Raw genomic sequence first — 23,782 nt, forward strand, 5'->3', positions numbered from 1 at the left:
CCCTAGTGAATCTCCCCTTCAGTCTTACATGACTATGGCACATTTGTCAAAACTAAGGCACTTACACTGGCACATTGCTATCAACTACATTTGCTTCAAATATCATCAGTGTTCCACTAATGTCCTCTTTTCTTCCAGGATCCCGCCCAGACTGCATTAGTTGTCTCATCTCTGCAGCCTTGCCTGGTTTGGGACAGTTCCCCAGTCTTCCCTTGTTCTTCATCTTGACAGTTTTGAGGAGCACAGGTCAGGGATTTTGTAGAGTGTCTTTCAATTTGAGTTTTTTTTTTTTTTTTCTCATGAGCAATCAGGGGTGATGGGCTTGGAAAGGATATACCAAAGATGGAATTCCCTTCTCATCGTATCGGGGGGTCAATGACACTGACTGACCTGTCACTGATGTTAACCTTGATCACTCTACATTATTTATCAAAGTACAATTTTACATAGAATTCTCCACCAGCTAAAGTTACCAGAAATCTATACAAAGATTTTAGACTCCTAAAATCATAGCATTTTGAAGCACTGAACAAGCTTGTTCAGTTGTTCTCAATCTTATCAGACCGAATACCATATTTTTTTAAAAAAAGAATACTTTATACTGCCTCCTGCACTATTCTGAAATGAAGTTTATAGGTGATATAATTTACCTGTACATATAATCAGAGAAAAATTAATGTAATGCCACAATGTTAATATAAAAACAAAGCAATATACATACATATACATTGTATATATGATACATATTTCAAGACACAAATACTCAGACACGACTATTCTAGAAGCCATAGTGAAGAGGTCCAATGATTAAAGGTAGAATCACCATGAATGAGATGGATATTAAGGTAGAATGATGAAGGAATTCCATATTGGAGACACAAATACTATGCAGCACTGCCAGTGGTGAGATGGTTTTCCAAAATTGCAAACAATCCTTGGGAATATTCCAAACTAAACAAGTATCATCTTCCTCTATTTTCATGGTGGGTGCATTCCTGGAAAATCCAGGGCTTCGTAAAAACGTGTTAAAATATTGTGTGTTTTAATGTAAAATAAAAGTTATGCTCAGATAGTGGCAAACAGGTTTTTCACCTACACGAATGTTTGGTGGAAAGCTGGAAAGTTGCATGGAGAAGAGAACAATGCTTTATTGTGGGAGTTCTGCTCATGGCAAATCACCTCATGCCACTAGACCCCGCCCACGAAGTGCCAGTGGTGTCTCCTATCAGGGAGGATAAGCAAACGCACACTCAATTTCCAAACTAAAATTTCCAAATTATGGGGGCCATATTGCCCCAGTTGAGCCCACTGATCCAGTCTGAGTCTAAAAACTTCATTTCACAACTATTAGCTGTCTCAGCCTTACGAAGAGCACACAAGGGCAAAACTGAGCTTGGAAGTCAGATTTGCCAGTTCCTAGTCTATAGAATCTAGTGCTTACTGAGTCTTTGACAATGTATATTCTTAAACCAAGGAAACTTTTGGATTGATGCTGAAATGCAGATCAAATCATTCAATTCATGTCATATACACTCCATCACCAACCCATACTTCCTACACAAAACCCTTTATAGGTTTCCCACTAAACATAAGAAAAAATTGAAATACTTAAAATGGCTTAAACAGCCCTGCATGACTTGGTCCTCATTCCATACCATTTCCCTCCTTGCACAATATGCTCCTGTCACGCTGGCCTCTCTCAGTTACAGGCAGGAGTCACTTTCCTTCCTGTCTCAGGTCCTTGGCACAGACTATCCCCTTTTCCTGAGCTGCTGTTCTCTTGCTCTTTCCCTGGTATTCTCCTACTGAGTCTATAGATCTTAGCTTAAAGGTCACTTCCTCAGAGAGCCTTTCCCTGAGCCCCTAATAGTGTCCTTGTCAGATGTTCTCATAGCACCCTTTATTTCTCAATCATACACATATCAGATTTTAGGTTTGCTGATTTATGTGAATATATGTTTGATATCTGATGCCTCTCCTAAACCCTGAGCTCTCAAGAATGCAGGGCCTTCACTGGTTTTGCTCATTAATGTTCCCCCGGCACGCAGCCTAGTGCCTGGAACAGAGTAGGCTCTAAATATTTGCTGACCCCATGAATGGAGGAATAATTGGATTAGCTGTGCAGAATGGCATTCAGGCTGCTGGAAGACAGACACAATGGGACAAAAGCAATCACGTTTTTTCATAATGCTCTGCTTCTATTTTGCTGTGAAGAAAGAGAATCATGCTATTTGGGATTGCTTTTTTTTTGTCTAGTTGTTTTAATGGACTTGATTTTAAAAGAGCACAATGGAATAGTGGAGCCTAGAAGGCATCCGGCTGTTTGGATGAGTCCAGGGTCCTCCGTCTACTTTGGTTGGCTTCCGTGCTGGAAGGGACTGGGGAAGTAGCTTTGTAAGCTTCAGCCTTGTAGGACTCAAGACTCCATTTCATCCTTCCACTGTTACTAGCTATGCTGGTTTGAATCTATTGTGGACCCCAGAAAAGTCATGTCCTTTAATCCTCATTCAATATTGATGGGTGGGACCTTTCTGATAGTTTCCATGGAGATGTGACCCATTCAATTGTGGGTGGAACTTTTGATTAGGTGGTTTCCACGGAGATGTGTCTCCGCCCATTCATAGTGGGGTTGCTTACTGGAGCCCTGTAAGAGGAAATCATTTTGGAAAGAGCTACTAGAGCTACCAGAACTGACAGAGCCAACAGAACGGACAGAGCCCCAGGGAAGCCGATGAAGAGAAAGCTAGCAGAGCTCACCATGTGCCTTTCCAGCTGAAACAAAAACCCTGAACGTCATGGGCCTTCTTCAACCAAGGTATCTTTCCCTGGATGCCTTAGATTGGACATTTTTTATAGTCTTGCTTTGATTTGGACATTTTTACAGACTTGGAACTGTAAACTAGCAACTTAATACATTCCTCTTTATAAAAGATGTTTCATTTCTGGTATATAGCATTCCAGCTGCTAGCAAACTAGGACACTACCCATATCACCTTTTCTCTGAATAGACCTTGGTATTGTTTTTTAAAATGCAATTCTGTTTCATTCTTTCCCAAACATCAGTCACTTGGGTATCATTTTCATTAATTTGGCACATCTGCACAACACCAGTGCTATTATTAAATGTTTTTCTTTGAATACATCTTGCCCTGACATTGATGCAGAATTTAGCTACATCTTATTATGCATGGATTTACAATATGCAAGAATTCCTGTATTTCTTGGGCTTATTATATGTATTTGGGAAGGACTGCTCTTTTACTCAACAGTGCTCCTGAGGAGGAGGGACACCAAGAAAGACCTCCTTACCGTGCTGAATTTATTCAGGACACTGAGGAACAGAGAGGTTCAGTGATCTGCCCAAGGTCACAGAATTAGCAGAGGTAGTAGACCTGGGACTCAGAGCCTACGGCTCCTGGTTCTGTCCTGGGCTGTCCCTATCATGCAAACTCAAACCATTCTTCCCCAAATTCTCCACCCACACTAGGCACTCTATAAATGTGAATTTCCTTGGGACTACTGATCATTTCCAAAAGCAAACTCTTCTGTAAGGGTTTATCCACGAGTAAGGCTTATATCCAGTACAGTGTTGCTGCTACCTTGGGGCTAACACTTTTTAGCTGCCTCTTCCCATCCATAAATTTGTAATTTTCTGGCCCACCTGCGAGACATGTCTCACTTACAAATGCTGCATTCTCACTTGCATCACCACGTTGCTCACAGTTTTGTTGATGGATGCTCTTCTGACATACTTACAGTTAGGTGAATCTCCTCTCTGGAAGTACAACAATTTTTTTTCATGCTAGAGTGTCTAATTTATCCATGTTTCATGCTTCTGGGAGTATGCACAGTGTTACAGTCCTAGAGCTATTGAAGCCCTTCTGTGAGGCCACAGGATGGCCCCAACAGTGGAGACAGCTGCCTTCCTGATTCTGTGAACCACTGGCTTCTGGGTGATTCTAGAGTATCTACCTTCTTGAATGTCAGGACTAGGGTCATGGGCTGAATGGCTGCTGATACAGTTCTTATATCTAGGCCTTAATTCACGATTGAGCTACATACTTGAACACAGGATGACATGCTACACCAACTTGAGTTGTTTTAGATCTTAACTTATGATCTTAAGTGTCTTAAGATTGAGAATATCACAATCATTCTCACCACAGAGCCTTTGTTCTTGCTACCACCCCCCTGCCTGGACTGTTCTCTCCCCAGATCTTCCTGCACCTGTTTTCTTTTCACCATTCACATTTCAACTCAATGTTACTTCTTCAAGGTCTTCCTCTGACCAGTCCACATAAAATCGTATCCCCCCAGCTTCCTATTATAATGACTCTCTATCCCATTCCTTGGATTTATTTTCTCATAGAACTTATTACTATCAGAAAATATCTTGTTTATTTGCTTCCTGTGCAGGAAAGAATTAACTCAGCAACTCTGGGTTATGCCAAAGGAAGACTATACGCCAAAGGAAGATTTGGTCCTTGTCCGGCTCCTGGGAGTCAACATTTAAACCCTTGAAACAGCCAGATGAGAAGGTCTTTGCTTACCTGGGCCTTGGGCCACACCATCTAGCCTATGCTAATAATGGGATTTATGAGGGATCCCTGGGCCACATGGTAGCAGCTTGACTTCTGGAGAGGATGAAAATGTAGATGAGCTGCATGGGTGACTGGTTTAGCCTATGTGATCAATCCTGGATAAGAGCCCTGGATACCAAAGCTAGGGTAAGCTTCCCTGATAGGCAATAGTCCCACATGTTGTCACACATTATTGCTGAGAGAACTCAGCACTCTTGGCATGACTCCACTGCGAGACGACAACTGGAATCTTGTGTCTGGTCTCTCCTAGACTCTGCTCTATTGCTTTTTAGTTTTGCTGATTTTAATCTGCATCCTTTCACCATAATAAACTATAAAATTGTGAGTGCAACAGCTCTGCTGAGCTCGGTGAGTCTTTCTAGTGAATCACCGAAACTGAGGGTGGTGTTGGGGATACCCGACATACCCCCAGTAGAAAGTTACTCCCATGAAGGGAAGGGGGACACATCTCTTCTTTATACTTTATCTCCAGTGCTGAGTAGGTCACTCAATGAGTAGTTGTTAAGTAAATAAAAAAATGACTGAGGTTCCATCACTGCAGTGAAGTACAGGGGAAAGAGCAGGGCTAAGGAATCAGAAAGCAGCTTTCTATTATACTGCAAATTACTTAGCTTTGTGTGCTGCAATCAAGTTGCTTAGCTTCCGGTGGGCCATGGTGGCTCAGCAGGCAAGAATGCTTGCCTGTCATGCCAGAGGACCTGGGTTCGATTCCTGGTGCCAGCCCATGTTAAAACAAACAAAAAAACCATGGGAAGTTACTTAGCTTCTGCACTTTTTGTGCATCCACGGTAAATCAGGACTAAACCAGTTGAGGCGTACCATATGCCCGGTCTGATGCCAGCCACTGTAATGGGATCTCAACAAATGTTAACTGCTTCCTGTTCCCTAGAAAAGCCAGAAGAAACCCATGCAACCTGTGACACAGCCGCTACAGCACACGTGATAGCTAGTAAGGTACTCAGGTACCTTCATACTCTGTACCATCTGCTTAAGAACAGCTGCTATATGTTTTGCAAAAAGCAGTGAGGTTTTCAACAGTTGATTATCTTATATAGACTCCTGATAGAGTTTCGAATCTCCCATCCACTAGAAAAAAATCAAGTCTTTTAGCATGTGACCTGTTTGATAGAGGTGGTCTCTCACCCTGTATATTCAATTACTTCCTATATAATAGAACTGCATGCACCATATATAGTTCCTTCGGTAGTTGAACATTATGTTCCTCAGGTGGCAGAAGTGACTTTGAAGTACTTGTCAGCAACTGGCTTTCCTGTAACAGTACTATAACCATTCAGTTCACAGTGGCATTCGCCTTCTGAAGCCCTTGTTCAGAATATTAAAAAGGGCATCTGGCAGACTTTGTTCCTTTGCATCAAGGACTGTAATTTTGCAAGTCAGGACCCTGTGGTCTACTCAGGAGAATGTCACTGGCTCTAGCAAATATTTAAAAGCTGTTTTGATTTTGGTCCGGTAGTGTTAAGTTGGTCAGTAAATATATTCTGCCTTATCATGGGGAATATGACTCTCCTCCATGTTTCATCCCAGATGATAAGCTGGGTTGACTAAACTGGAAAATTTATCAGGATTTCTGAGGTCATATTCAGACCACTAGGAAAAGCATGGTGGCATTTCTTTATTTAAAAAAAAAAAGCAAAAAAAAACAGAACTGGCATCTTTTAGATACAAACTTGGGAATGGAAGTGCTGAAATTTGTTAGGTGCCACCTGGATTAGCAAAATACTCAGTGAATTCTGAATGATGGTTAAGGTCTCTGGGTTCTTTTTCTTCATTGCAATGATAGCTGGACTTATTCTACCCAAGACTGACACATAACAGCAGGAGAAGGAACCTACTGGTGTTTGCCAATAGTAGTTCATCACATTGCCCATTCTGACACTATAATTGCATGATGTCTTAAATTGGTCTCTGGCCAGAAGATAGAAGGGGAAAGGAAGAAAATGCTGTAAAACTCTGCAAGTCTTGGTAAATAGGGATCCAGAGCACACTGTTCCTGGCTTCAGCTTGTGTGGATGTGGGGTCTTTTCAGATCTATCCTTGAGGATTTTTCTGATGTTGAGGGTAACTACATTGTGCTACTTTTCTTTGAGAAGCAACAATAAGGAGTTGAAGTTTGGATTCTGAGAGACCAGGGTTTCTCAACCTCTGTTTACATTTAGGGCTTCATAATTCTTTGTTGGAGGACAATACTGTGCACTATAGGATTTGTAGGAGGATCCCTCTCTCCCAGAAGACACCAGTAGCACCCTTCAAGTTGTGACAACCAAAAACGTCTCCAGACACTGTCAAATGTCCCCAGGGACAAAACCGTCCCTGGCTGAGAACCCCCGAGATAGACCTTAACAGCAAGAGATTTTTTTTGTGATGACAAGAAAACTTCTTTGAAAACACTCCAGTTTCTTGGCCATCCTAGGACCTTTTAAACTTTGGGGTTCCCTGAGTGTTGTGGATTGATCATGTCCATCACAAAAGCATGCACAGGTCTGAGCCCCTGGTCCTGAGGGTGTGAACCCATTTGTAAATAGGACAGTTGAAGATGTTATTAATTGAGGTGTGATCGAAATGAATGAGGGTGGGCCTTAATCAAATATGGCTAAGGCCCTTATAAGCAAAGGAAATTGGACATGAAAGGAGAAACCATGGGGAGCAACCAGAAGCCAGAAGTCAACAGAACCTGGAAGAGAAAGGAGAAGACGCTGCCATGTGCACTGCCACGTGACAGAAAAGCCAAGGGCCAAGGGTTGCCGGCAGTCAACTCCGAGTGCCAAAGCCTTCGGGGGGGGGGGGGGGGGGGGAACATTACCGTTGGATGCTTTAATTTTGGATTTCTCCTAGTCAAAATCGTGAACCAATAAATTTCCATTGTTTGCACCAACCCATTGTTTGGAATTTGTTTCAGCAGCTGGGAAACTAAAACAGTAGGGAACAGATTTTTGATGTGCCTGCCGACAGATAAAAGATGACCCAGCGATAAAAAAGAAAAGGCAAAAGGAGGTGGTACATGAATGCGTTTAGCTCCTCTCCTCTCTCTTCCTTCCAGTCCTTTGTCTCTCTGTTAGTCTTCTGCCAGGGGAAAGGTGAGGTATAAATGAGGAGAAACTTGGCTGAATTGAAGAAGCTAGAGTTGGGAAGCCCAGTGCCTGCAGACGGAAGTGGGGGGAGCAAAAGGCTTTTACAACTTCAAGTAATTCTGATATTTGAATTCAGGCACCAGCAATTTATTGCAGACAATATAGAAGACTGTTTTTGGAGTCAAGCCTGGCATCTGTCAGGGCTCTAGGCAAAAGAGCCATGTAGGCAAAGTTGTTTTTGCCACTATCTCTCTTTCTGAACCTCCTCCACAGTCTGTCTCCCTTCCCTCTAGGCACATAGTCCCCTCATGCTGTCCTCTGGCTGTTCAAAGTCTACCTCACCCGGGCTGAGCCATCTGCTTTCAAATTATCTGTCCCCATTTTACTATCCTTCTCTGAATGCTGATTTCAGCTATTTTGGGGGGTTAGAATTCAAATACTCCACCCTAAGGGGTGGGGAATTAGTTGTTTTAACCTGACAGTGTTTGTTTGAATCTTAAGAGAGAAGCTTGTGACCTCTCTTTTAGAAGACATTTTGCAATAAAAGGCTTTCTATAGCTTATCTAGATTTCCTAAAATGAGCCTTTCCATTGTATATTTTCTAACCACAATCTTCCCACCCTACAATCACATCTACAAATGCCATAAACTGGAAACTTAACTTAGAAAGTAGCTCCACACAAGGTGAGCTGCGAATTTCCCATAAGAAAAGATCCAATTTCCTTAGCCTGGCACATAAACAGACGACCTTTCTAACTTTATCTCCATTTATTCACTCAAATGATGGTAAAGAATGGACACAGATCCTGCCCTATGGTTCCCCTCAAATGCATGTGGTCCAGTAGGGGCTACACACAAGAAACCAGACAAAAACAATATGGCATCACACGCTAACCCATGATGAAAAGGAAGCTTGGGAGGCCCTTGCAGGTGAACTAATTAATATCCATTTGGCTGACTCAAGGAGGCAGTCTCACATCTCTGCTGTCCGTCAGTCCCATATCTCTCAGCTGGAATCCACTGTCACACTTTACCTTCTGTACATGACAGCCCTCTGTTGGAATGTCCTTCCTCTGGAAACTCTTAACATCCTTTACAATCCAGCTTAGCTGATCCCTCAGGAGAATTTCCCTAACCTTACCTTACCCTCTTTTGCTTTCCTCTGCTTCCCCATCTCTCCTCCCTGCCACCCCCCAACAAAAGAGCATTTTTTTCTTTTGAGTTAAGTCCCTGTATATCACCTCTATTTGAATATGTATCACACCGATTTATAATGATTTGTTTCCTTGTCAGTCTTCCCAATAAACTTTTTTTCAATGCTGAGGCAATTATATTTATATATATTTATCCCCAGCCCACTAACACAGTGCCTGGGGCATAGCAGGTGCGCTCAGGTCCTTGAATGAATGAATCCATTCAAGACAGCATCTGGGAGATGTGAAAGCAGGATGTCTCCTTTATTCCTTTTTTGATTAAACTGTAAGATATATCATGTATACAGAAGAGTACATAAAATGCGTTATGTCCAATATAAAGTGAAACCCATATAACTCCTGTATAGCCTCCTCTATTCTTAACTCATCAGTGGATGCCCTCTATTTGAATTAAACATGTCACTGAGACAAGGACTTGCAATCCTGTATCTGCCACGAAGTTACTGGGGTCTTCTTCCAAGTAAGCAGTCATCTTGAACCTTAGGCCTTATATTTGAGAACTAAATATCTGGCTGCAAGCCAAGCAGTCCAGTCAGACATCACCTGGCAGATGTGGTCTGAAATGAAGCCGCAGGAAGCCTTTTTCGCTCCACTGGACAGAATCTTGCAAAAGATCATGAGCACCTCACTTCTCCCTGCATATTCGGGTTGCAGGCTTATTTGGACTTTGTCACATTGGAGAGAAAACAATGAGCATGTGAGCCTTGCCGGGATTATCTGCTAATAGTTAACCTGTGTGTGGATCAGCCTATTTTTTGGTCGCTGTGAATCAGCAATCAGTTAAAATCTTGCTATGTGAATCAGAAGGAGTGTACTCTCTTCTGTTCTGAGTGGAAACCAACCATCTGCCTCATCGCGTTTGGTCAGAACACTGTGCCTTTGGAAAGGCCCATGGTTACAGCAGGCATGGCAACCACTGCCAGCGTGGCACAGCTCCGAGCTGGCAGGGCTCTCTGCATCGGCACCATTCGTTCCCACTGCTGGGCTCACGCGGCCCTTGCTTCCTTTCTCAGATGCCCTCAACAACCAAGGACCTCCCTCCCTCCCTCTCTCCTTCCCTCCCTTCCTTCCTCCTCTCTCGCTCTTCCTCCTTTCCTCTCTCGCTCTTCCTCATAGCTGTCCAAGAGTTCATCTTAGCACACAGAACAGACTGATGACTTGCTCAATGCTACTGCTTGAACCTGGTTGCAATTTTCTTCTTGAATACAAATTAAGCTAAATTTCAGAAAGTTACTAACTCTAGGATCCCTTTGGTTTTACTTTTCCGTGTGTGTGATGTGAAGCAGGAGTCTATGATTGCTACATTTACTTTAATCCAAATTTTATATCCTTTTATAAAAAATGACTCCTTTTCGTCCTCTTCTTTGATATTTCAGGTACTTTGGTTTTTCTAATTCCTTTATATGTAGTTCCTGTAACTGTTACTTGTAAAAGTTGGTAACAATCTCACTCTCTTTCTATCCCTTGCTTCAAGGAGTTTAATTCATGCACCCACTATTTTGCAAGCACCTATATGAGCTGGGCAGTTTGAGATGATGGGCTGACATTGTCCCTCATAGGCTGGCGATGTAAAGGGCTTTTAAATTCTAGATCAGTGCCACATGCAGCTATTTAAATTTAATTAAAATAAAATAATTTAGTTTCTCAGTCACACTATTCCCATTTCAAGAGCTCAATAGCGTCATGTGGCTAACAGTACGGAACTGAGCAGGGCACATCTAGACCTGTTCCATCACCACCAAAGAGGCTATTGGACAGGGCTATTTTGGAAGAATTCGCCAGACCTCCCACGAACCAATCTGGGACTTAAGAAATCCTTGTACCATGAGATGATTTATTATGATACCAGGTCATAATTACTTCCTGTAAAATCCTCCCTTTGATTATATCTAGCATGCTGGGAGCCCATATATTTATTTTGGGTATCCTTTTTTTTTTTTATTTGCAAGATGGTTAAATCAGTGTGGTGGGGTAGCATTTTGAAATACTCATCCTTCCCTTCTGTCTTTCAGGTACTGGCTCTGTACCCAGGGAAGGGGAGAGTGCAGGGCAGAACCTATAAATAGCCCTTGAGTCTTCCTGACTTTTGTATTTCAAATGTATAAGCTCTCAGGAACCTCAAAATAGTCATAGAAGGGGCAAAGGAAAGGAGGATTTAGAGAGTAGATAGAAATGTCTCGGCAGAAGCCTTGGAGGAGAGAGGAGAGAAATGTGTGTTTGAGTGTGCAAGTGAGTGCCAACTTGCATGTGCTTTGTGGGCACAGGGGGCATGGTGGGCCTAGCAGCTCTGTTTGGCATCAGGGCTCCACATGCAGAAAAGGTCTGGAACTTGGGACTGGCGGGAGGCTTCATAACCTATGGGATCTGATGGACATTCCAGCAGTCACTTAGGTACAGAGATGACTAAAGAACCAGATCCCGTTTTCGCTCCCCGACTGTGAGCTCATACCCTTCACCAGAGAAGATGAAGGGGATGAGCCTGAGGTTGATTTTTTCCCAGCTTAGGGAGATGGGTGTTCAAATAGAATAAGTGGAATTAGAATAGCAATTAAAAAAATTTGATTTTCCTGAAGCATCTGCATTTGTGGCCTGGGAGTCACTCTCTAAGCAGTAAGGTTTCCTCTGAATAAACTAACTTAACAACAGACAATTTACTCCGTTGCTCTGTTGAATTTGAATCAGTACTATAATGTTTTTCCTGGGTGAAGTAAATGCACAAAGCAACGTCATCTCATACACTTGGAGAAAACTTGAAATAGGAAGATGATTCTCCCCTTAAACTCTTATTTCATATTTCTCAACTGAATTAAGTGGAAAGGAAGCCAATGCAATGACATAACTAGATAGTTTAGATCAGGGGTTAGCAAACTACGGCCAGTGGGGTAAACGGGACCTGCATCCTGTTTTTGTAAATAAAGTTTGGATCATAGTCTTGCCCATTACGTCACGTGCGGACTCTGGCTGCTTTGGTTCTGCAGCCGCAGCCCTGAGCAGTTACAATGGAGACCGGATGGCCCGCGGCACCATCTGCTCCTTTACTGAAAAAGTTTGCCGACCCCTAGCCTACATTACTGACACCTAGAAGAGGTACAGAGGCTGTCCTCTGTACATCTTTCTTTTTTCTTACTGGGCCTGCCTGGGGCACAGCAGGACTTTGAGAAATATGGTAGAAGAAAAGATTTTTAGGCTGGAATGAACTTGCCAGCTTCAAGGACAGCTTCTTTCAGTGCCTCTTGGGATGCCCGGAGGTACAGCCATTAATTTCAGCCTTTAAAGAAGTACAGGTGGCAATTAAGTATCTGTCAGCTATAATGAGAGAGAGAGAGAACCTTATCAAGTTGTTAGGTCAGATGACTGGATCACTCATCTGCTTTATACATGATCTGGGGCTCCTACTCCCCGCCTCCTACTCCCCGCCCCTCGCTGCGAGGGGAAGGGAGGGTATCGGGATGGAGCACTTATGATACCTGCTGCAAGGCCAGACTCTGGGTCTTCGGCATCAATATTTAGGTGTGATTTGGAATTACGGACCATTGGGAATAGCCCAGGTAGTTTCTAGGTCATGGGTCCTTCTTCTTCTTTTTCCTCACCTGCTCCCTTTTCTTTCAAAAGCATTAATTCTTTGGGGGAAGCAAACAAACAGAAAACAGCCACTCTTTGTCGGTGTCTCCTTTTTTATGATCAAAGAGGTGAGAATTTCAAAATTCTCTTTGAGAGATCATTTCTCTTACAACATTTCTTGGGAGAAAATAAATCCCATAAATTCTCTATGTGCTCTCTAGAATGGCATTTCCTTTATTTGACCTAAGTTTACCTCTTTCATACTTCAAGGGATTCTTGGCTCAAGCGTACTGGGATTTGGTGAACACTGTCATGTCTCTATATCCTCCAAGAGATGTTCTTTGTGAGTTCATAGACTTCAGAGTTATTCTCTTTCATCTTTGCAGGGAGAAGAGTCCTAATCTTCCTCATCTATCCCCAAATCGCAACTCTTCATTTATCCCCTTGATTAGTTTGGATGCTCTTCTCTGGCTCAATGTATTTATGCCTTTCTTGAGGGGTAGTGACTGGAATTATGCTTGGGATTCAAAGCAAATACACTTCAGCTTTCGATTAGGTAAGGAAAGCCCCTTCTATTTTGTTTTGAATATTATTCTATATGACATTTAACATTATTTTGGTTTGGGTTAAGCACTGCATAGGTGTCTCTAGGGTTCAATGTATAGTGACTGCCTCTCCTTACCTGTAACCAACTGCAGCTAGAGGTTGAAGGATTATTGCTATTTAATGACTAACTTTATCTGAAACATGCTCATAATAAACTTTATTTGCTAATTTTCTGCTGACATACACATGAACTCCTCCAATGTTGCTTAGTATTTAACATTGCCATAGATTTAATTTCTTTTCTAAATCTTGCAGACTCTCATTTTTAGGTCACTTTTATACACATTTAAATGTGTTCCAACATTTTTTTTTTTTTCATGGGCAGGCACTGGAAATCAAACCTGGGTTTCCAGCATGGCAGGCAAGAACTCTGCCTGCTGAGCCATCATGGCCCAGCCGGTACAGATTTTTGATATCTTTTTCCCACTCAGTGATAAATCAGTTCCGCATAGGTGACAAAATAGTCCCAACAACTAGGTGGGAAGTCAACTTTTCTCTCCTAAGTGCAACTTTTTGGAGGTGGTTTGGTGTTTTTTTTTCCAAGAAAGTTTAAAGAATTTAAAATATATCATATCTGCTGATATTTTCTTTCCCACAGGATTACCTCAAGCTTGACTGGAGTATTCACAATAGAGTAGAAGAAGTATGTGCTTCAGGGTCATGCAAATATAAAGGTTTTCCAAAAGTACTCTGTGTAAGGCAGAATGATAAAAGAGGCTGAAAATAGCCAGGATGGGCCAAGCACCACATTTAACTGTAGGCAACAGATTAGAAGTCTAGAAATCATAAAGGGAAAATTTAGTCTTCAAGGTGGCATTAACAGCTAATCCTTGCAAATGGTGACAAGTAATGCTTCTCTAGCATCACAGGTCATTGCCAATCTCAAGAGGAGAGTCTTCTCTAAGACAGGGAATTTTCCAGCCACTTGAGAGGGGCCTCTTTGGGATCTGGTTGCGCCTCAGCGTTCTCTCCCAACTTGTCCCCAGAACCCCGAACAAAGGCTATACTAGATTGACGGTGAGAACTAGCTTCATCTGGCCTCTTATACCCCTAGGCTTTCAGTCTTCAGCTGCCTTAAAACTCTGAGCAAGTTACTCCCACCACACTTCTCACTTTCCTCCTGTTTGGGTTGAACTGTGTCCTCCAAAAAGATATGTTCAAACCCTAACCCCCTCTCCCCTGAATGTGACTGTGCTTGGAAACAGGATCTGTGAGGATGTGATTAAAGATAAAGCCAAACTGGATTGCTCTTTGGCAAGTGCTCTCTGGCAAGTTTACCCGATCCCATGGCTCTAACTGGTAGTTTATATTCTTGATTCCTAAATCTATATTTCCAGTCCAGCTCTTTCTACTGAATTCCAGACATTTATCTAAGAAATAGACTTCTTCATGGTTTTCCTGGGAATTTTCATAGGCAGACTCATATTCAATCCAACCCCAACTGAACTACTGATCCTCTTCTCAGGTTCTCTATCCTATAAATGACACTGCTCTTTTGATTAGCTCAGAAACCTTGGAGTCATTTCCAACTCCTTCATTTTAAATCCTTATTTACTTCTCCACCTCTGACCCTGGCACCATCTGACTTGTGCTCTAATCCTTCTGATTTTACCTTCCTAAAGTCCTATGTTGTCTATCCTTACCTCTCAACTGCTATTGCACTAGCTAATCGCTTCTCATCTCCAATCTCAACCCTATTATGGATCCCCACCCACCCCCACTGCACTTTTTCCTAAGGGTTTTGATTAAAACATAGATCTGATCATAGTACTACCCTGAACATGGGCTGTAAGTCCTCCATGTTCTATACTCATGTCTCTTTAGGCCCTTTGTCCTGCCTCCTGTCTCTCCCACTACAGGCAGCCAGAACCTGCTGGTCCTGGAATTTTCTGTTTCATGTGCCTCAGTTTGGAATACCACTATAACCCCCTGCTCTCATATGCCTAGTAAACATCTGCTAATATTTCAAGGCTCACCACAACCTCCCCTTTCTACAGGAAGCCTCATCTATTGCACCCCTAATTCCCACCCCAGGTAGAATAGAACTGACTACTTTCGTCCTTGGGATCCCTCTCTAACTTATATTGCTGATGTTAGTTTGCTTCTCCCAACTGTAAGTACCTAGAAGATGACGTCTATGACATGTCATGCATCTCTGTGCTTTGGTTCCAGCTCACAATAAGAACAAAATACATATCCACTGAATGAAGAATGAAGTAATTAACAAATAAAGTCCTACCTGGGAGCAAACGCTAAATGAATGTTATGATAGTGGAATAAATGTTGATCACAATAGTGTACTGAATCACCCCAAAGGCCTGTTTGCAGACAGTTCTACTATTTGTAAACCCTCTAAGCCCTTAAGTTTGCAACAGTAAACAAGCCAGATCTGTCTTCTCCAGAACGTGAGCTGATTTTCAGGGACAGAGAACGGGGGCGGTGCTTCTTATTGGCTGGCTTCCTTAGCAGTTTATGAAAACAAAACGCAACAAACAATTCTGCACTTTCCCAAGTTGGCATTGGCTCAAGTTCTTCTTTTCCAAAATACTTTCTTTGGACAGGCAGCACTTCCTAAGCTATAGCTGTTAGACATTACTGTGCTCTGAATCCACTAGAGAAGGTCAGTGCTTGAATACCAAACACATGCACAGCTCTGAGTTTTGAGAACTCGAGTCTAATGAATGAAATATATAACATTAAGCCAATTTCTCCATCCTTGCTGTTTAAGCTCCGCTGTAAGCTGTTATATTTTAGATACTGGCTCCTTAGGTGGTCCTAATTTTCACACCTGATATGAGGAATAAAGAATTTGAGGCAGGAAAGTAATTCAGAAGAGTGTTTTAGCTTTACACGCACATACATGATCCTTGATTCCTGACAAAAACAACACTTTAAATCCAGTCAACATCACAAAGATGAAATGGAGGAGAGCAGCAGGATGTTTTTATAGCAAACCTTTTGTGCTATGATAACACTGAAACAAAGTCAAACAAAATCAACCAAACAAAAGACTCCTGCCCCAGACTGTCTATTGATTTCAGATGGGAAATGAAGGCCTGAGGCTATAAGGAAAAAAAAATGACCCAGTCAACAAGGATAGTTAATTTGCAGTGAGTGCAAATGACAAGACAGTATTAAGTTGCAAAGGTAGAAACTTAGTTTTGGACATTTTGCTTTCACTTTACTACCCAAACTTGTAAAAATACTCAGAGAGGCAGAAAGGACTAAATTTAGCCTCTTATTTAATGCATTCACGAGCATGATTCATTTCCCTCCTGCTCTGGTTCAGCCTGGGGAATCTGAGTGTATGGCAGGCAACACACTGATGCCCTGTAAATAAATGGAAGTCTCATTCATTCAGAGATGAGAGGAAGCCGGAGGTACCCCATTTTCTCTGCCAACAAAGGTGTACTTTCAGGCACCTCACACACCAAAACACAGAACCAGATTTCTGAGATAGCGCGAGTCATCTAATTTTGGCTTCGCCTCTGGCCTTGGCATGGGTGCTGCTGGATACTTATTCTGTTCTTCCTCTCCTCTAAGTGACTTTTTTCCCTTCTAGCTCCAGTGGGATTCTGATCTGGAGAAGAAGGACTACACACGCTACCCAAATGAGACTGCCCAAAAGGATGTTATCATTTGGCAACAAAACATTTTGTAAGTTGGAGCCCAAAGTTGCTTCTTGGTAACAAGTGGTTTGAGTCACAGTGAGCTAGTGTTATATATATCATCAACACTTAAAGATGAGGTTGGGCTATCTGAAAACAAACAACAATCATGGTACGTTCAGTTCCCGTTAATTAGTTCAGGAGTTAAACAAAATTTTTAGGGTAGAGCAGGTCATTACTGTCCCTTCTTCACTTTCATTATCCACTGCTTTCAATCACATGCACATCCCATCCCATCCTCTCACCCCCATCCAAATATTTTAATCTCTCTATATAATTTAGATGAAAGACTATAATTTGTGTTAGTCCAACCTGGCTTACAGGTGAAAAGCACCAAAGTTATCTTGTGATTTTTACAGGGACTCCATCCTCTTTTTCTCCCTTTGATTTTAGTTTATAAGCACATTTGGAAAGTAACCTTACAAGTCTCATTTTAGCGTCTTTGGGCTTTTGATAGTCTCTGTGCTTAGGACAGACTATGGGAAAAAAGATGAAATGCATATCAAGAATCTGTAGTTCAGTAACAGCAGAGGCATTAAAACTGTCCTTTCAGTGATGGAGGATCGATGTTAGCAATCCAGCCCCACGGTCCCATTACACATACATAGACATCCATTCTAATGAAGAAAGAGATTATTTTCCCATACGTGAAATGGGTTCGGCAATTTTGAAGCCAAAAGCAAAAAGAGTTAGATATGGAGCGCGTGCGTTAGGTTAGAAATGAGCCTCCCTGGGAAGGTGTGTTTGGGTGAGCAGCACTGGGACACATCTGCAGGATACTATTGGCAGACCCCAGGCAGAGCTGTGGGTCCAAGCGGATATGAGGTCCGATCAGCCTGAATACATGCTTCGCAAACCAACCTGGACACTGCACAGAAAAGAGGCAAGACACTGGAGGGCAGCGTAAATGATCTGTACCTTTCTCAAACAGCTTGGTACTTGGGTCTCCCTTGCACTTCTTCTTAACGACTGGATGGGGTGGTCACCCAATCCCAGTTGGGTCTTCCCAGGGCCATAACATGAAAATCAACTTTTTTAGAGGACAGGGATGTCCGATGACCTTGGCCAAATGTAGTGACAGATTTGGGGGGCAGCTTTCTCTACCCATTTGAGAAAGGACAGATATTCTTTAGCACTCTAGACAGAAAACTGGCTGATTTAGCTTAGAACAGTAGGGAGAGCACTATTGCAGCCGATTTCAGAACGTCAGGAAGGCAGTTAAGTGGTTGGGGAGAGGGTGTCGGGAAGGTTGCATCCATCCAAGGCCGTGTTGGTTATCTATTGGGATGTGGGGTAGAAATTTATTCTCACATGAGTAGAACACTGCAGATCTAATTAACAGCGTGGGAAATCTGTTTTCATACTTCACTCACACAAAACACTTTTCTTCTGTCTCCGGGGGAGGGGTTTAAGTTCTAAACTACAATCAGCCCTTCTTTTAAAATAACAGTAATAAATCCTTGTATTCAGCCAGATGGTGGTGTTTGTTGCACTAGGCTGGGTTCATAGTACAACATCAATAAATGGCCACTTGTAGAGGGACAGACAGAATCCCGTTTATAAAGCATACCTACACCTCCCTCCTTCTTCCATCCCCAAATGTTGTATTGTTAAAACATCCATGGGGTCTTAGTCTCATTCTGGAGAAGAAAGGAGAACCAGAAAAAGCAAAATAATGTGACTGAGTGAAAAAGTGATTTCTTTGAGGAGGGGAAACAGCACATTTAATCTCTGAGGAGAATCGCCATAGGTAGGCTTTGTAAGTGTTGTTTTGCTTTTAGGGACCATTTGAAAAAAGGACCTCAAAAAAGATTTTTTTTCCCCAAACACTGGAAAGTTGTTTTGGTGAGGGCTGCGCATTGCCAACCAAAGCCATTACAACAGGGAGATAAAGTTAAGATTCTTCCTTAGCCAGTTGGCTAAGTCTCCTGAAAAGAATAGCTGTTCCAATTAGGTGTTCCAAGAAGCCTTGCTTGCCTCAGATAACTCTTTTTGAGAATGAAAGGGTATTTGTTCACGATCCATCAAGGAAGGGGAAGCGTTGTGCTGGGGTGCTCCGTTGCCAGCACCCACACGCTCCTCGCAGGCCCGGAGGGCTCGGCCCCTCGTGCTTATTCCTGCTACTCTCTGGTCCCAGTCCTTCCGGGTGGGTGGTTGCTGGGGGGAGGGGGTCATGCTCACTCGTCTCGGCTCCTGCTCTTAATAAGCTACACCACCTGGTTATGTAACCTTAATCCGTGTCCACAGTCCAGGGCTCAGATGGCTGGCCTGTCAGCAAAAACTGTTTGAAAACTGTTAATTCAACAAGGTTGGAGGGATGTTATTTCTAGAGCTAAAACTCCTCGGGGGAAAATGTGCAATAGCTGCTCTGGGATTCAACTCCTCCACACTGAAGGATGTTTCTTTTCTGATGCTTTCTTCCCGAACAGTTTTCCGATGCCTGGTATGCCCTGACATTTGGTCCAAATAAAATTCTGGAACAGACCACTAGGATACAATTAACTTCCAACCCTACAGAAGAAAGGGGTGTTTATTACGAAGAGTCAGGAGCTATCAGGGCATGAAACACTGGGGGTCTTGGCGGCGTTTGCCCCTCACGCAGAATTGCTCCGTGATGTAGATACTTTTTTTTTTTTTCCTGGCATTTACAGCAAACAACTTGGTTTATGACCTAGGGCACTTTCCATACTTCCAGGCAACGAATACTAACTCGCTATGAGTCTCAATAGCACATAATTTAAGACAGCAGGAAAGGGAGTTGGAGAATAGTTTCCAGTACAAGGAAAACACCATACAGATGTTTGATCCCACTCTGAATTCTGATGGTGAAACTGAGAATTGTTTATTTGTTCTAAAGTCAAATCTAGAGAATTTATGCTGAGGTAGGGTGGGTAGTAGTGACATAATATATTTTTGATATTAAAATAATTAACACATGGCCCTAAGATTTTGAATCCCCAAATAATTGAGGGTTTTAAAAATGGTTCATTTCTTGGTCAAATTTGGAATTCCAGATGCCAATCTGTGTCACAGAAAGGACATACCAGGAGAAATACCTGAGAACTTCTTCATTAAAATTATATATTTACCTTTTGTATTTATTTATTTTTCTTTCTTTTCCTCCAAGATAAGCTAGGATCGGTCCTCTATCTTGAGCCATTTATTGAGAACAAACAAATGAACTTAGAAAAGACACGACCGAATTGAAGTTAAATACCTGACTTTGGTGTATGAGAATCATAAACTTGCTTACGGTCTATCTGGTCTGCAAACACTTCCCCATAAATCATCCAATAGGGCATGTAGAAGATGTTCTTCGCCAGTTTCCATGATGGCTCCTCGTTGGGGAAGAGTATGGCTTGCCTTGCGACTCCAAAGCTCATCAGCACCACCAGCATGATGATGACAAAGTACATCATGTCTATCATCTGGAAGGAGAGGGGAAGCAGAGGAAGAAACAGAAGAAAACTTACATGATTGAGTGTTCCATGAATGCTGACACCGATGGAGACCTTTGAAAGAGGTTCACTTCTTGGAATGAAAAGGGATGTTTAAATACTGAGCTGAGTCCAGAGAAGAGGACACTTGTCTCCTGAAGCCAATGTCCACAGAATCTTGTCAGCTACTAAAAACAAGACCCCAAACATGAAACAGCAACAACAAAAAAGCACACACACGATGGAGCTGCTTCATTTCTCTTTGCTGTTTGTGGGACCTAGTCAAGTTTAGGCAAGGGAGGCATACAAGACAAGGTTGGATTGCTCTATGAATCCAGTACTAACTTTTCCCTCTGTTTCTGAGGGAGACAACTGTTCTCCTTGGGTCTCCTACTTAGCAAAATTGGAATTGGGATAGTAGAATTATTTAGAGGTATGCTATAAATGTCCTAAATTCTGGAAGGCTAAGGAAGAGTTGGACTGCTCAAGAAAATTATTGCCTGTGAACAAAACTAGTGCAAACCAAATATCCATAATATGCCATCTTCTTGGGACACCACCCTCATTCTATGATATTTCCCTAGAAACCAGTCTCTCAGAGAACCAGCCTTCCTGTATTCACTTCTCCTGCAGGGGCTCCCATCAGCTATGGGGGGTGCTTCCTTAGGAATTAGAATCACATAGCCAAATGGGCCATACTTGTGCCTGCTGTTGAAATGCTGGGTTTTCAGCCTGACGTGTTTATAAAATTCTCTTTATTGCATTCGAGTACAATGCTATCTCCTGTTCCTCTTTATTCCTTTCTTCCTTGTTTGTTCCCATGATATACTTTATCTGGGATCTGTTTCTCCTTGCCAAATTACCTGCCTCTTGTCATCAAGTGTACATGGGGATGGAGTGCCTTTGTTTTTGCCTGCCCAGCACTCATTTCCTCCTTCTTTTAGAAACATTTCCACCCATTTTGACTGTAATATAGATATGTTTTTCAGCCCCTAGCAATAGTGAGAAGAGATTGGCATGAGATACAAGACAGGCCAGCCAGAATCCTTTCTTTGGATTTTTTCCAACTGAAGCTAGGAAAGAGAAGCTCTCTTTTCCTCTTTGAAATGATGCAAAATCAGAAATAGATAGATGTGCAAGAGAGGGAGCACGTGTCCTGACAGAGTTTGAATCCCTGGTTACAGTCATTCAGGCCAACTCCATCATACGCTTCTGTAAATCAATACATCTCTTCTAGATTTAAGCTAGTTGGAGTTTGCTTTCTATTCATTGCATCAAACCATTTAATTCAAAAGACTATCTTCTCTTGGAAATCAGACTTCCTGAAGAGATGCCTATGGACTAAGTAAGACTGATGATAATTTCATTGATGATAATGAGGCCTCCAATTAGTATATTTTAAAAGAATACATTCCATGGTACCTATTTTGAATTATTGGAATTCAAACATTCTAGCTTCTGTCTGCCTTTAGGACACCAGGTTTCAACATATCTTAGGTTAATTAATTCATACGAATACTATATATTTTAAAATTAAATCTGAATTTCTTAAAATTTGACATTCATTCATATTTGCCTATTGTTCTTAAAAATATTTGCTAGTTAATTACTTATTTCTTCCCCAGCTTAGTGGTCTCAGATCTCTCCTAAAGTGGGCAAGCTAGCTAGCTGTGTTGAAGCAATTTTATAGGAAACATGGGTCTATTTTTCATTCTCTCACTCAATCATTCTCCTTTTTATTTTGTAAAATTCTTTCATCATTTATGTACAAAAAGTTCCATCAATGAAAAAGCATTAATAGGTCCTTCGTGTTACGTTTATTTAGACTGACTATAAAATGAGCGGGCAGAAAAAGGTGTATACCCATGAGATTTAGAAGCCAGTTTGCCCCAAGAAAACTCAGCTAATAAATGCATCAACGGTCCTAATTTAATTTCTCAGGATTGTTTTTGTTCAGATTGATTGTTATCTCTATTCAAAAGGTCAAAACAAATAGCCAAAAAGAAGAAACATTCTTCTCGAACACTCAGATACTTCAAAGAAGTCTCAGCTTCCAGACAAATGCCTCAATCTGGCTGAGCAGAATAAAGAAACAGAACATTATTAGCGGAAACTGAAACTGGTTACCTCTGTTTTTAAAGCTAAATGGTCCAGGTGGTTCAATATTAAGAGAGCTGATTCTGTCCCATTCTTCCAAATATCTTTATAGTTTTTTCCACAGAAGAGGCTATATACTGTAGTTATTGAGAGTGTGTTCTCAAACATTGGACTGCCTGGGTTTTTCATCTTGGCTCTGCTAGTAAAACTAGCTACATAGCCGGGGCAAGTAGCATAATCTTGGTTTGTTCATTTGTAAAATGGGGATAATAAAATAATAATAACAATAATAATGCATATTATTTTTATAAGAATTAATGAGATAACATATTTGGAAGACAACATCGTTAGCTCATCGTAAATTCTATTATAAAGAGTTGGAAGGAGGTCAGGCTGTGGAGTCATAGAGACATGAGTTTGAGTCCCGCCTTTGTCCCTTGCTTTGTCCAATTGTTAAAGGAGGTTTAGAAGGATGCTGACATGCCTGACCTGGAATCTAGCACATAATAAAGAATAGTTACTTTTATTGTTTTTATTCTGGATTATGTAAGTGAGCTTGTTATTAGGTTTAGGGAATTCCATTCAGAAGTGGAATATGATGGAAAGGGGTCAGGCTTCTATTAAGTGATCCTGGCACCTACAGTCCAATTAAAATCATACTAGGTACATGGGTTTTCCATGAGGCATCTGGTGCATGGTTTCCTATACAATACAAAGACTCACAGAATGAATTTCACAATGGACTCCAGGTTATTGTCGTGTCCAAGAGTCCTATCTGTCCCTAGATCACAGGCCATAGTGAATCACTTGCCTGTTGAGCTCTCTGATGTTGAGAGGCTTTTAGCATAATCACATCTGGACATTTTTTGTCGAGCTTCCAGCCTGCCCATCCATCTGGTTCACTGATAAATTCTATATGCATATTTTACCTACTTTCTGGATCAGTGACTGAATTATTAAACTAATTATCTTACAAGCTCCATAATGTAGAAGCAAAATCCCCAAATATACTCCTTTTCTACTTATTCTTGACTGATAAATGAAGTCATTCATAAGTTAGAAGGTAGAGGAAATACAGTAAGTCTGTCTTGCTCACTTCTTAATAAGGGTTCATTCTAGTCAAAACTGGGAATAATTATGCCATTATTAAAATGATAGATGTGGGGTTTTAAATACTCTTACCTGCACTGGTATAACACAAGTTATTTCAGGCACTTAAATGCAAATCAGTCTTTTTGAAGTCCTGGGTTTGTTTAGGTTTTTTCAGTTTGTATTTATTGAAATAGAATAACATTCAGAAGAGGCAACTGATTAGATTACCAAATCACCTAATGCAATGGTTCTCAACAGGGACTAACTTTGTCTCCTGACCTATGTCCCCTCCCTGGGGACATCTGGCAATGTCTAGAGACATTTGTTGTTGTCATAGCTGGCGGAAGGTTGTTCCTGGCATCTAGTAGGTAGAGCCAGGGAAGTTGCTAAACATCCCACAATGCACAGGACAGTGTC

At 41.7% G+C, this 23,782-nt stretch overlaps 1 protein-coding gene and 1 long non-coding RNA gene across 4 annotated transcripts in view; one reads left to right on the forward strand and one right to left on the reverse strand.

Moving 5' to 3' along the window:
- Positions 1 to 23,782, reverse strand: part of TRPM3 (transient receptor potential cation channel subfamily M member 3) — a 288,107-nt gene that overhangs the window by 34,298 nt on the left and 230,027 nt on the right. For all 3 annotated transcript variants that reach the window (XM_077148418.1, XM_077148417.1, XM_077148416.1), the window contains one exon: positions 19,993 to 20,167. In XM_077148418.1, coding sequence (XP_077004533.1) covers positions 19,993 to 20,167 — 175 coding nt within the window. The remainder of the gene's footprint in view (positions 1 to 19,992; positions 20,168 to 23,782) is intronic.
- The window catches only part of LOC143673629 (uncharacterized), a 28,300-nt gene continuing 7,105 nt past the window's right edge, over positions 2,588 to 23,782 (forward strand). The window contains exons 1-2 of the long non-coding RNA XR_013170490.1: positions 2,588 to 2,815; positions 16,634 to 16,728. This is a non-coding gene — a long non-coding RNA (uncharacterized LOC143673629). The remainder of the gene's footprint in view (positions 2,816 to 16,633; positions 16,729 to 23,782) is intronic.

The sequence above is a fragment of the Tamandua tetradactyla genome, chromosome 2, assembly GCF_023851605.1.
Source record: "Tamandua tetradactyla isolate mTamTet1 chromosome 2, mTamTet1.pri, whole genome shotgun sequence".
Lineage (NCBI taxonomy): Eukaryota > Metazoa > Chordata > Mammalia > Pilosa > Myrmecophagidae > Tamandua > Tamandua tetradactyla.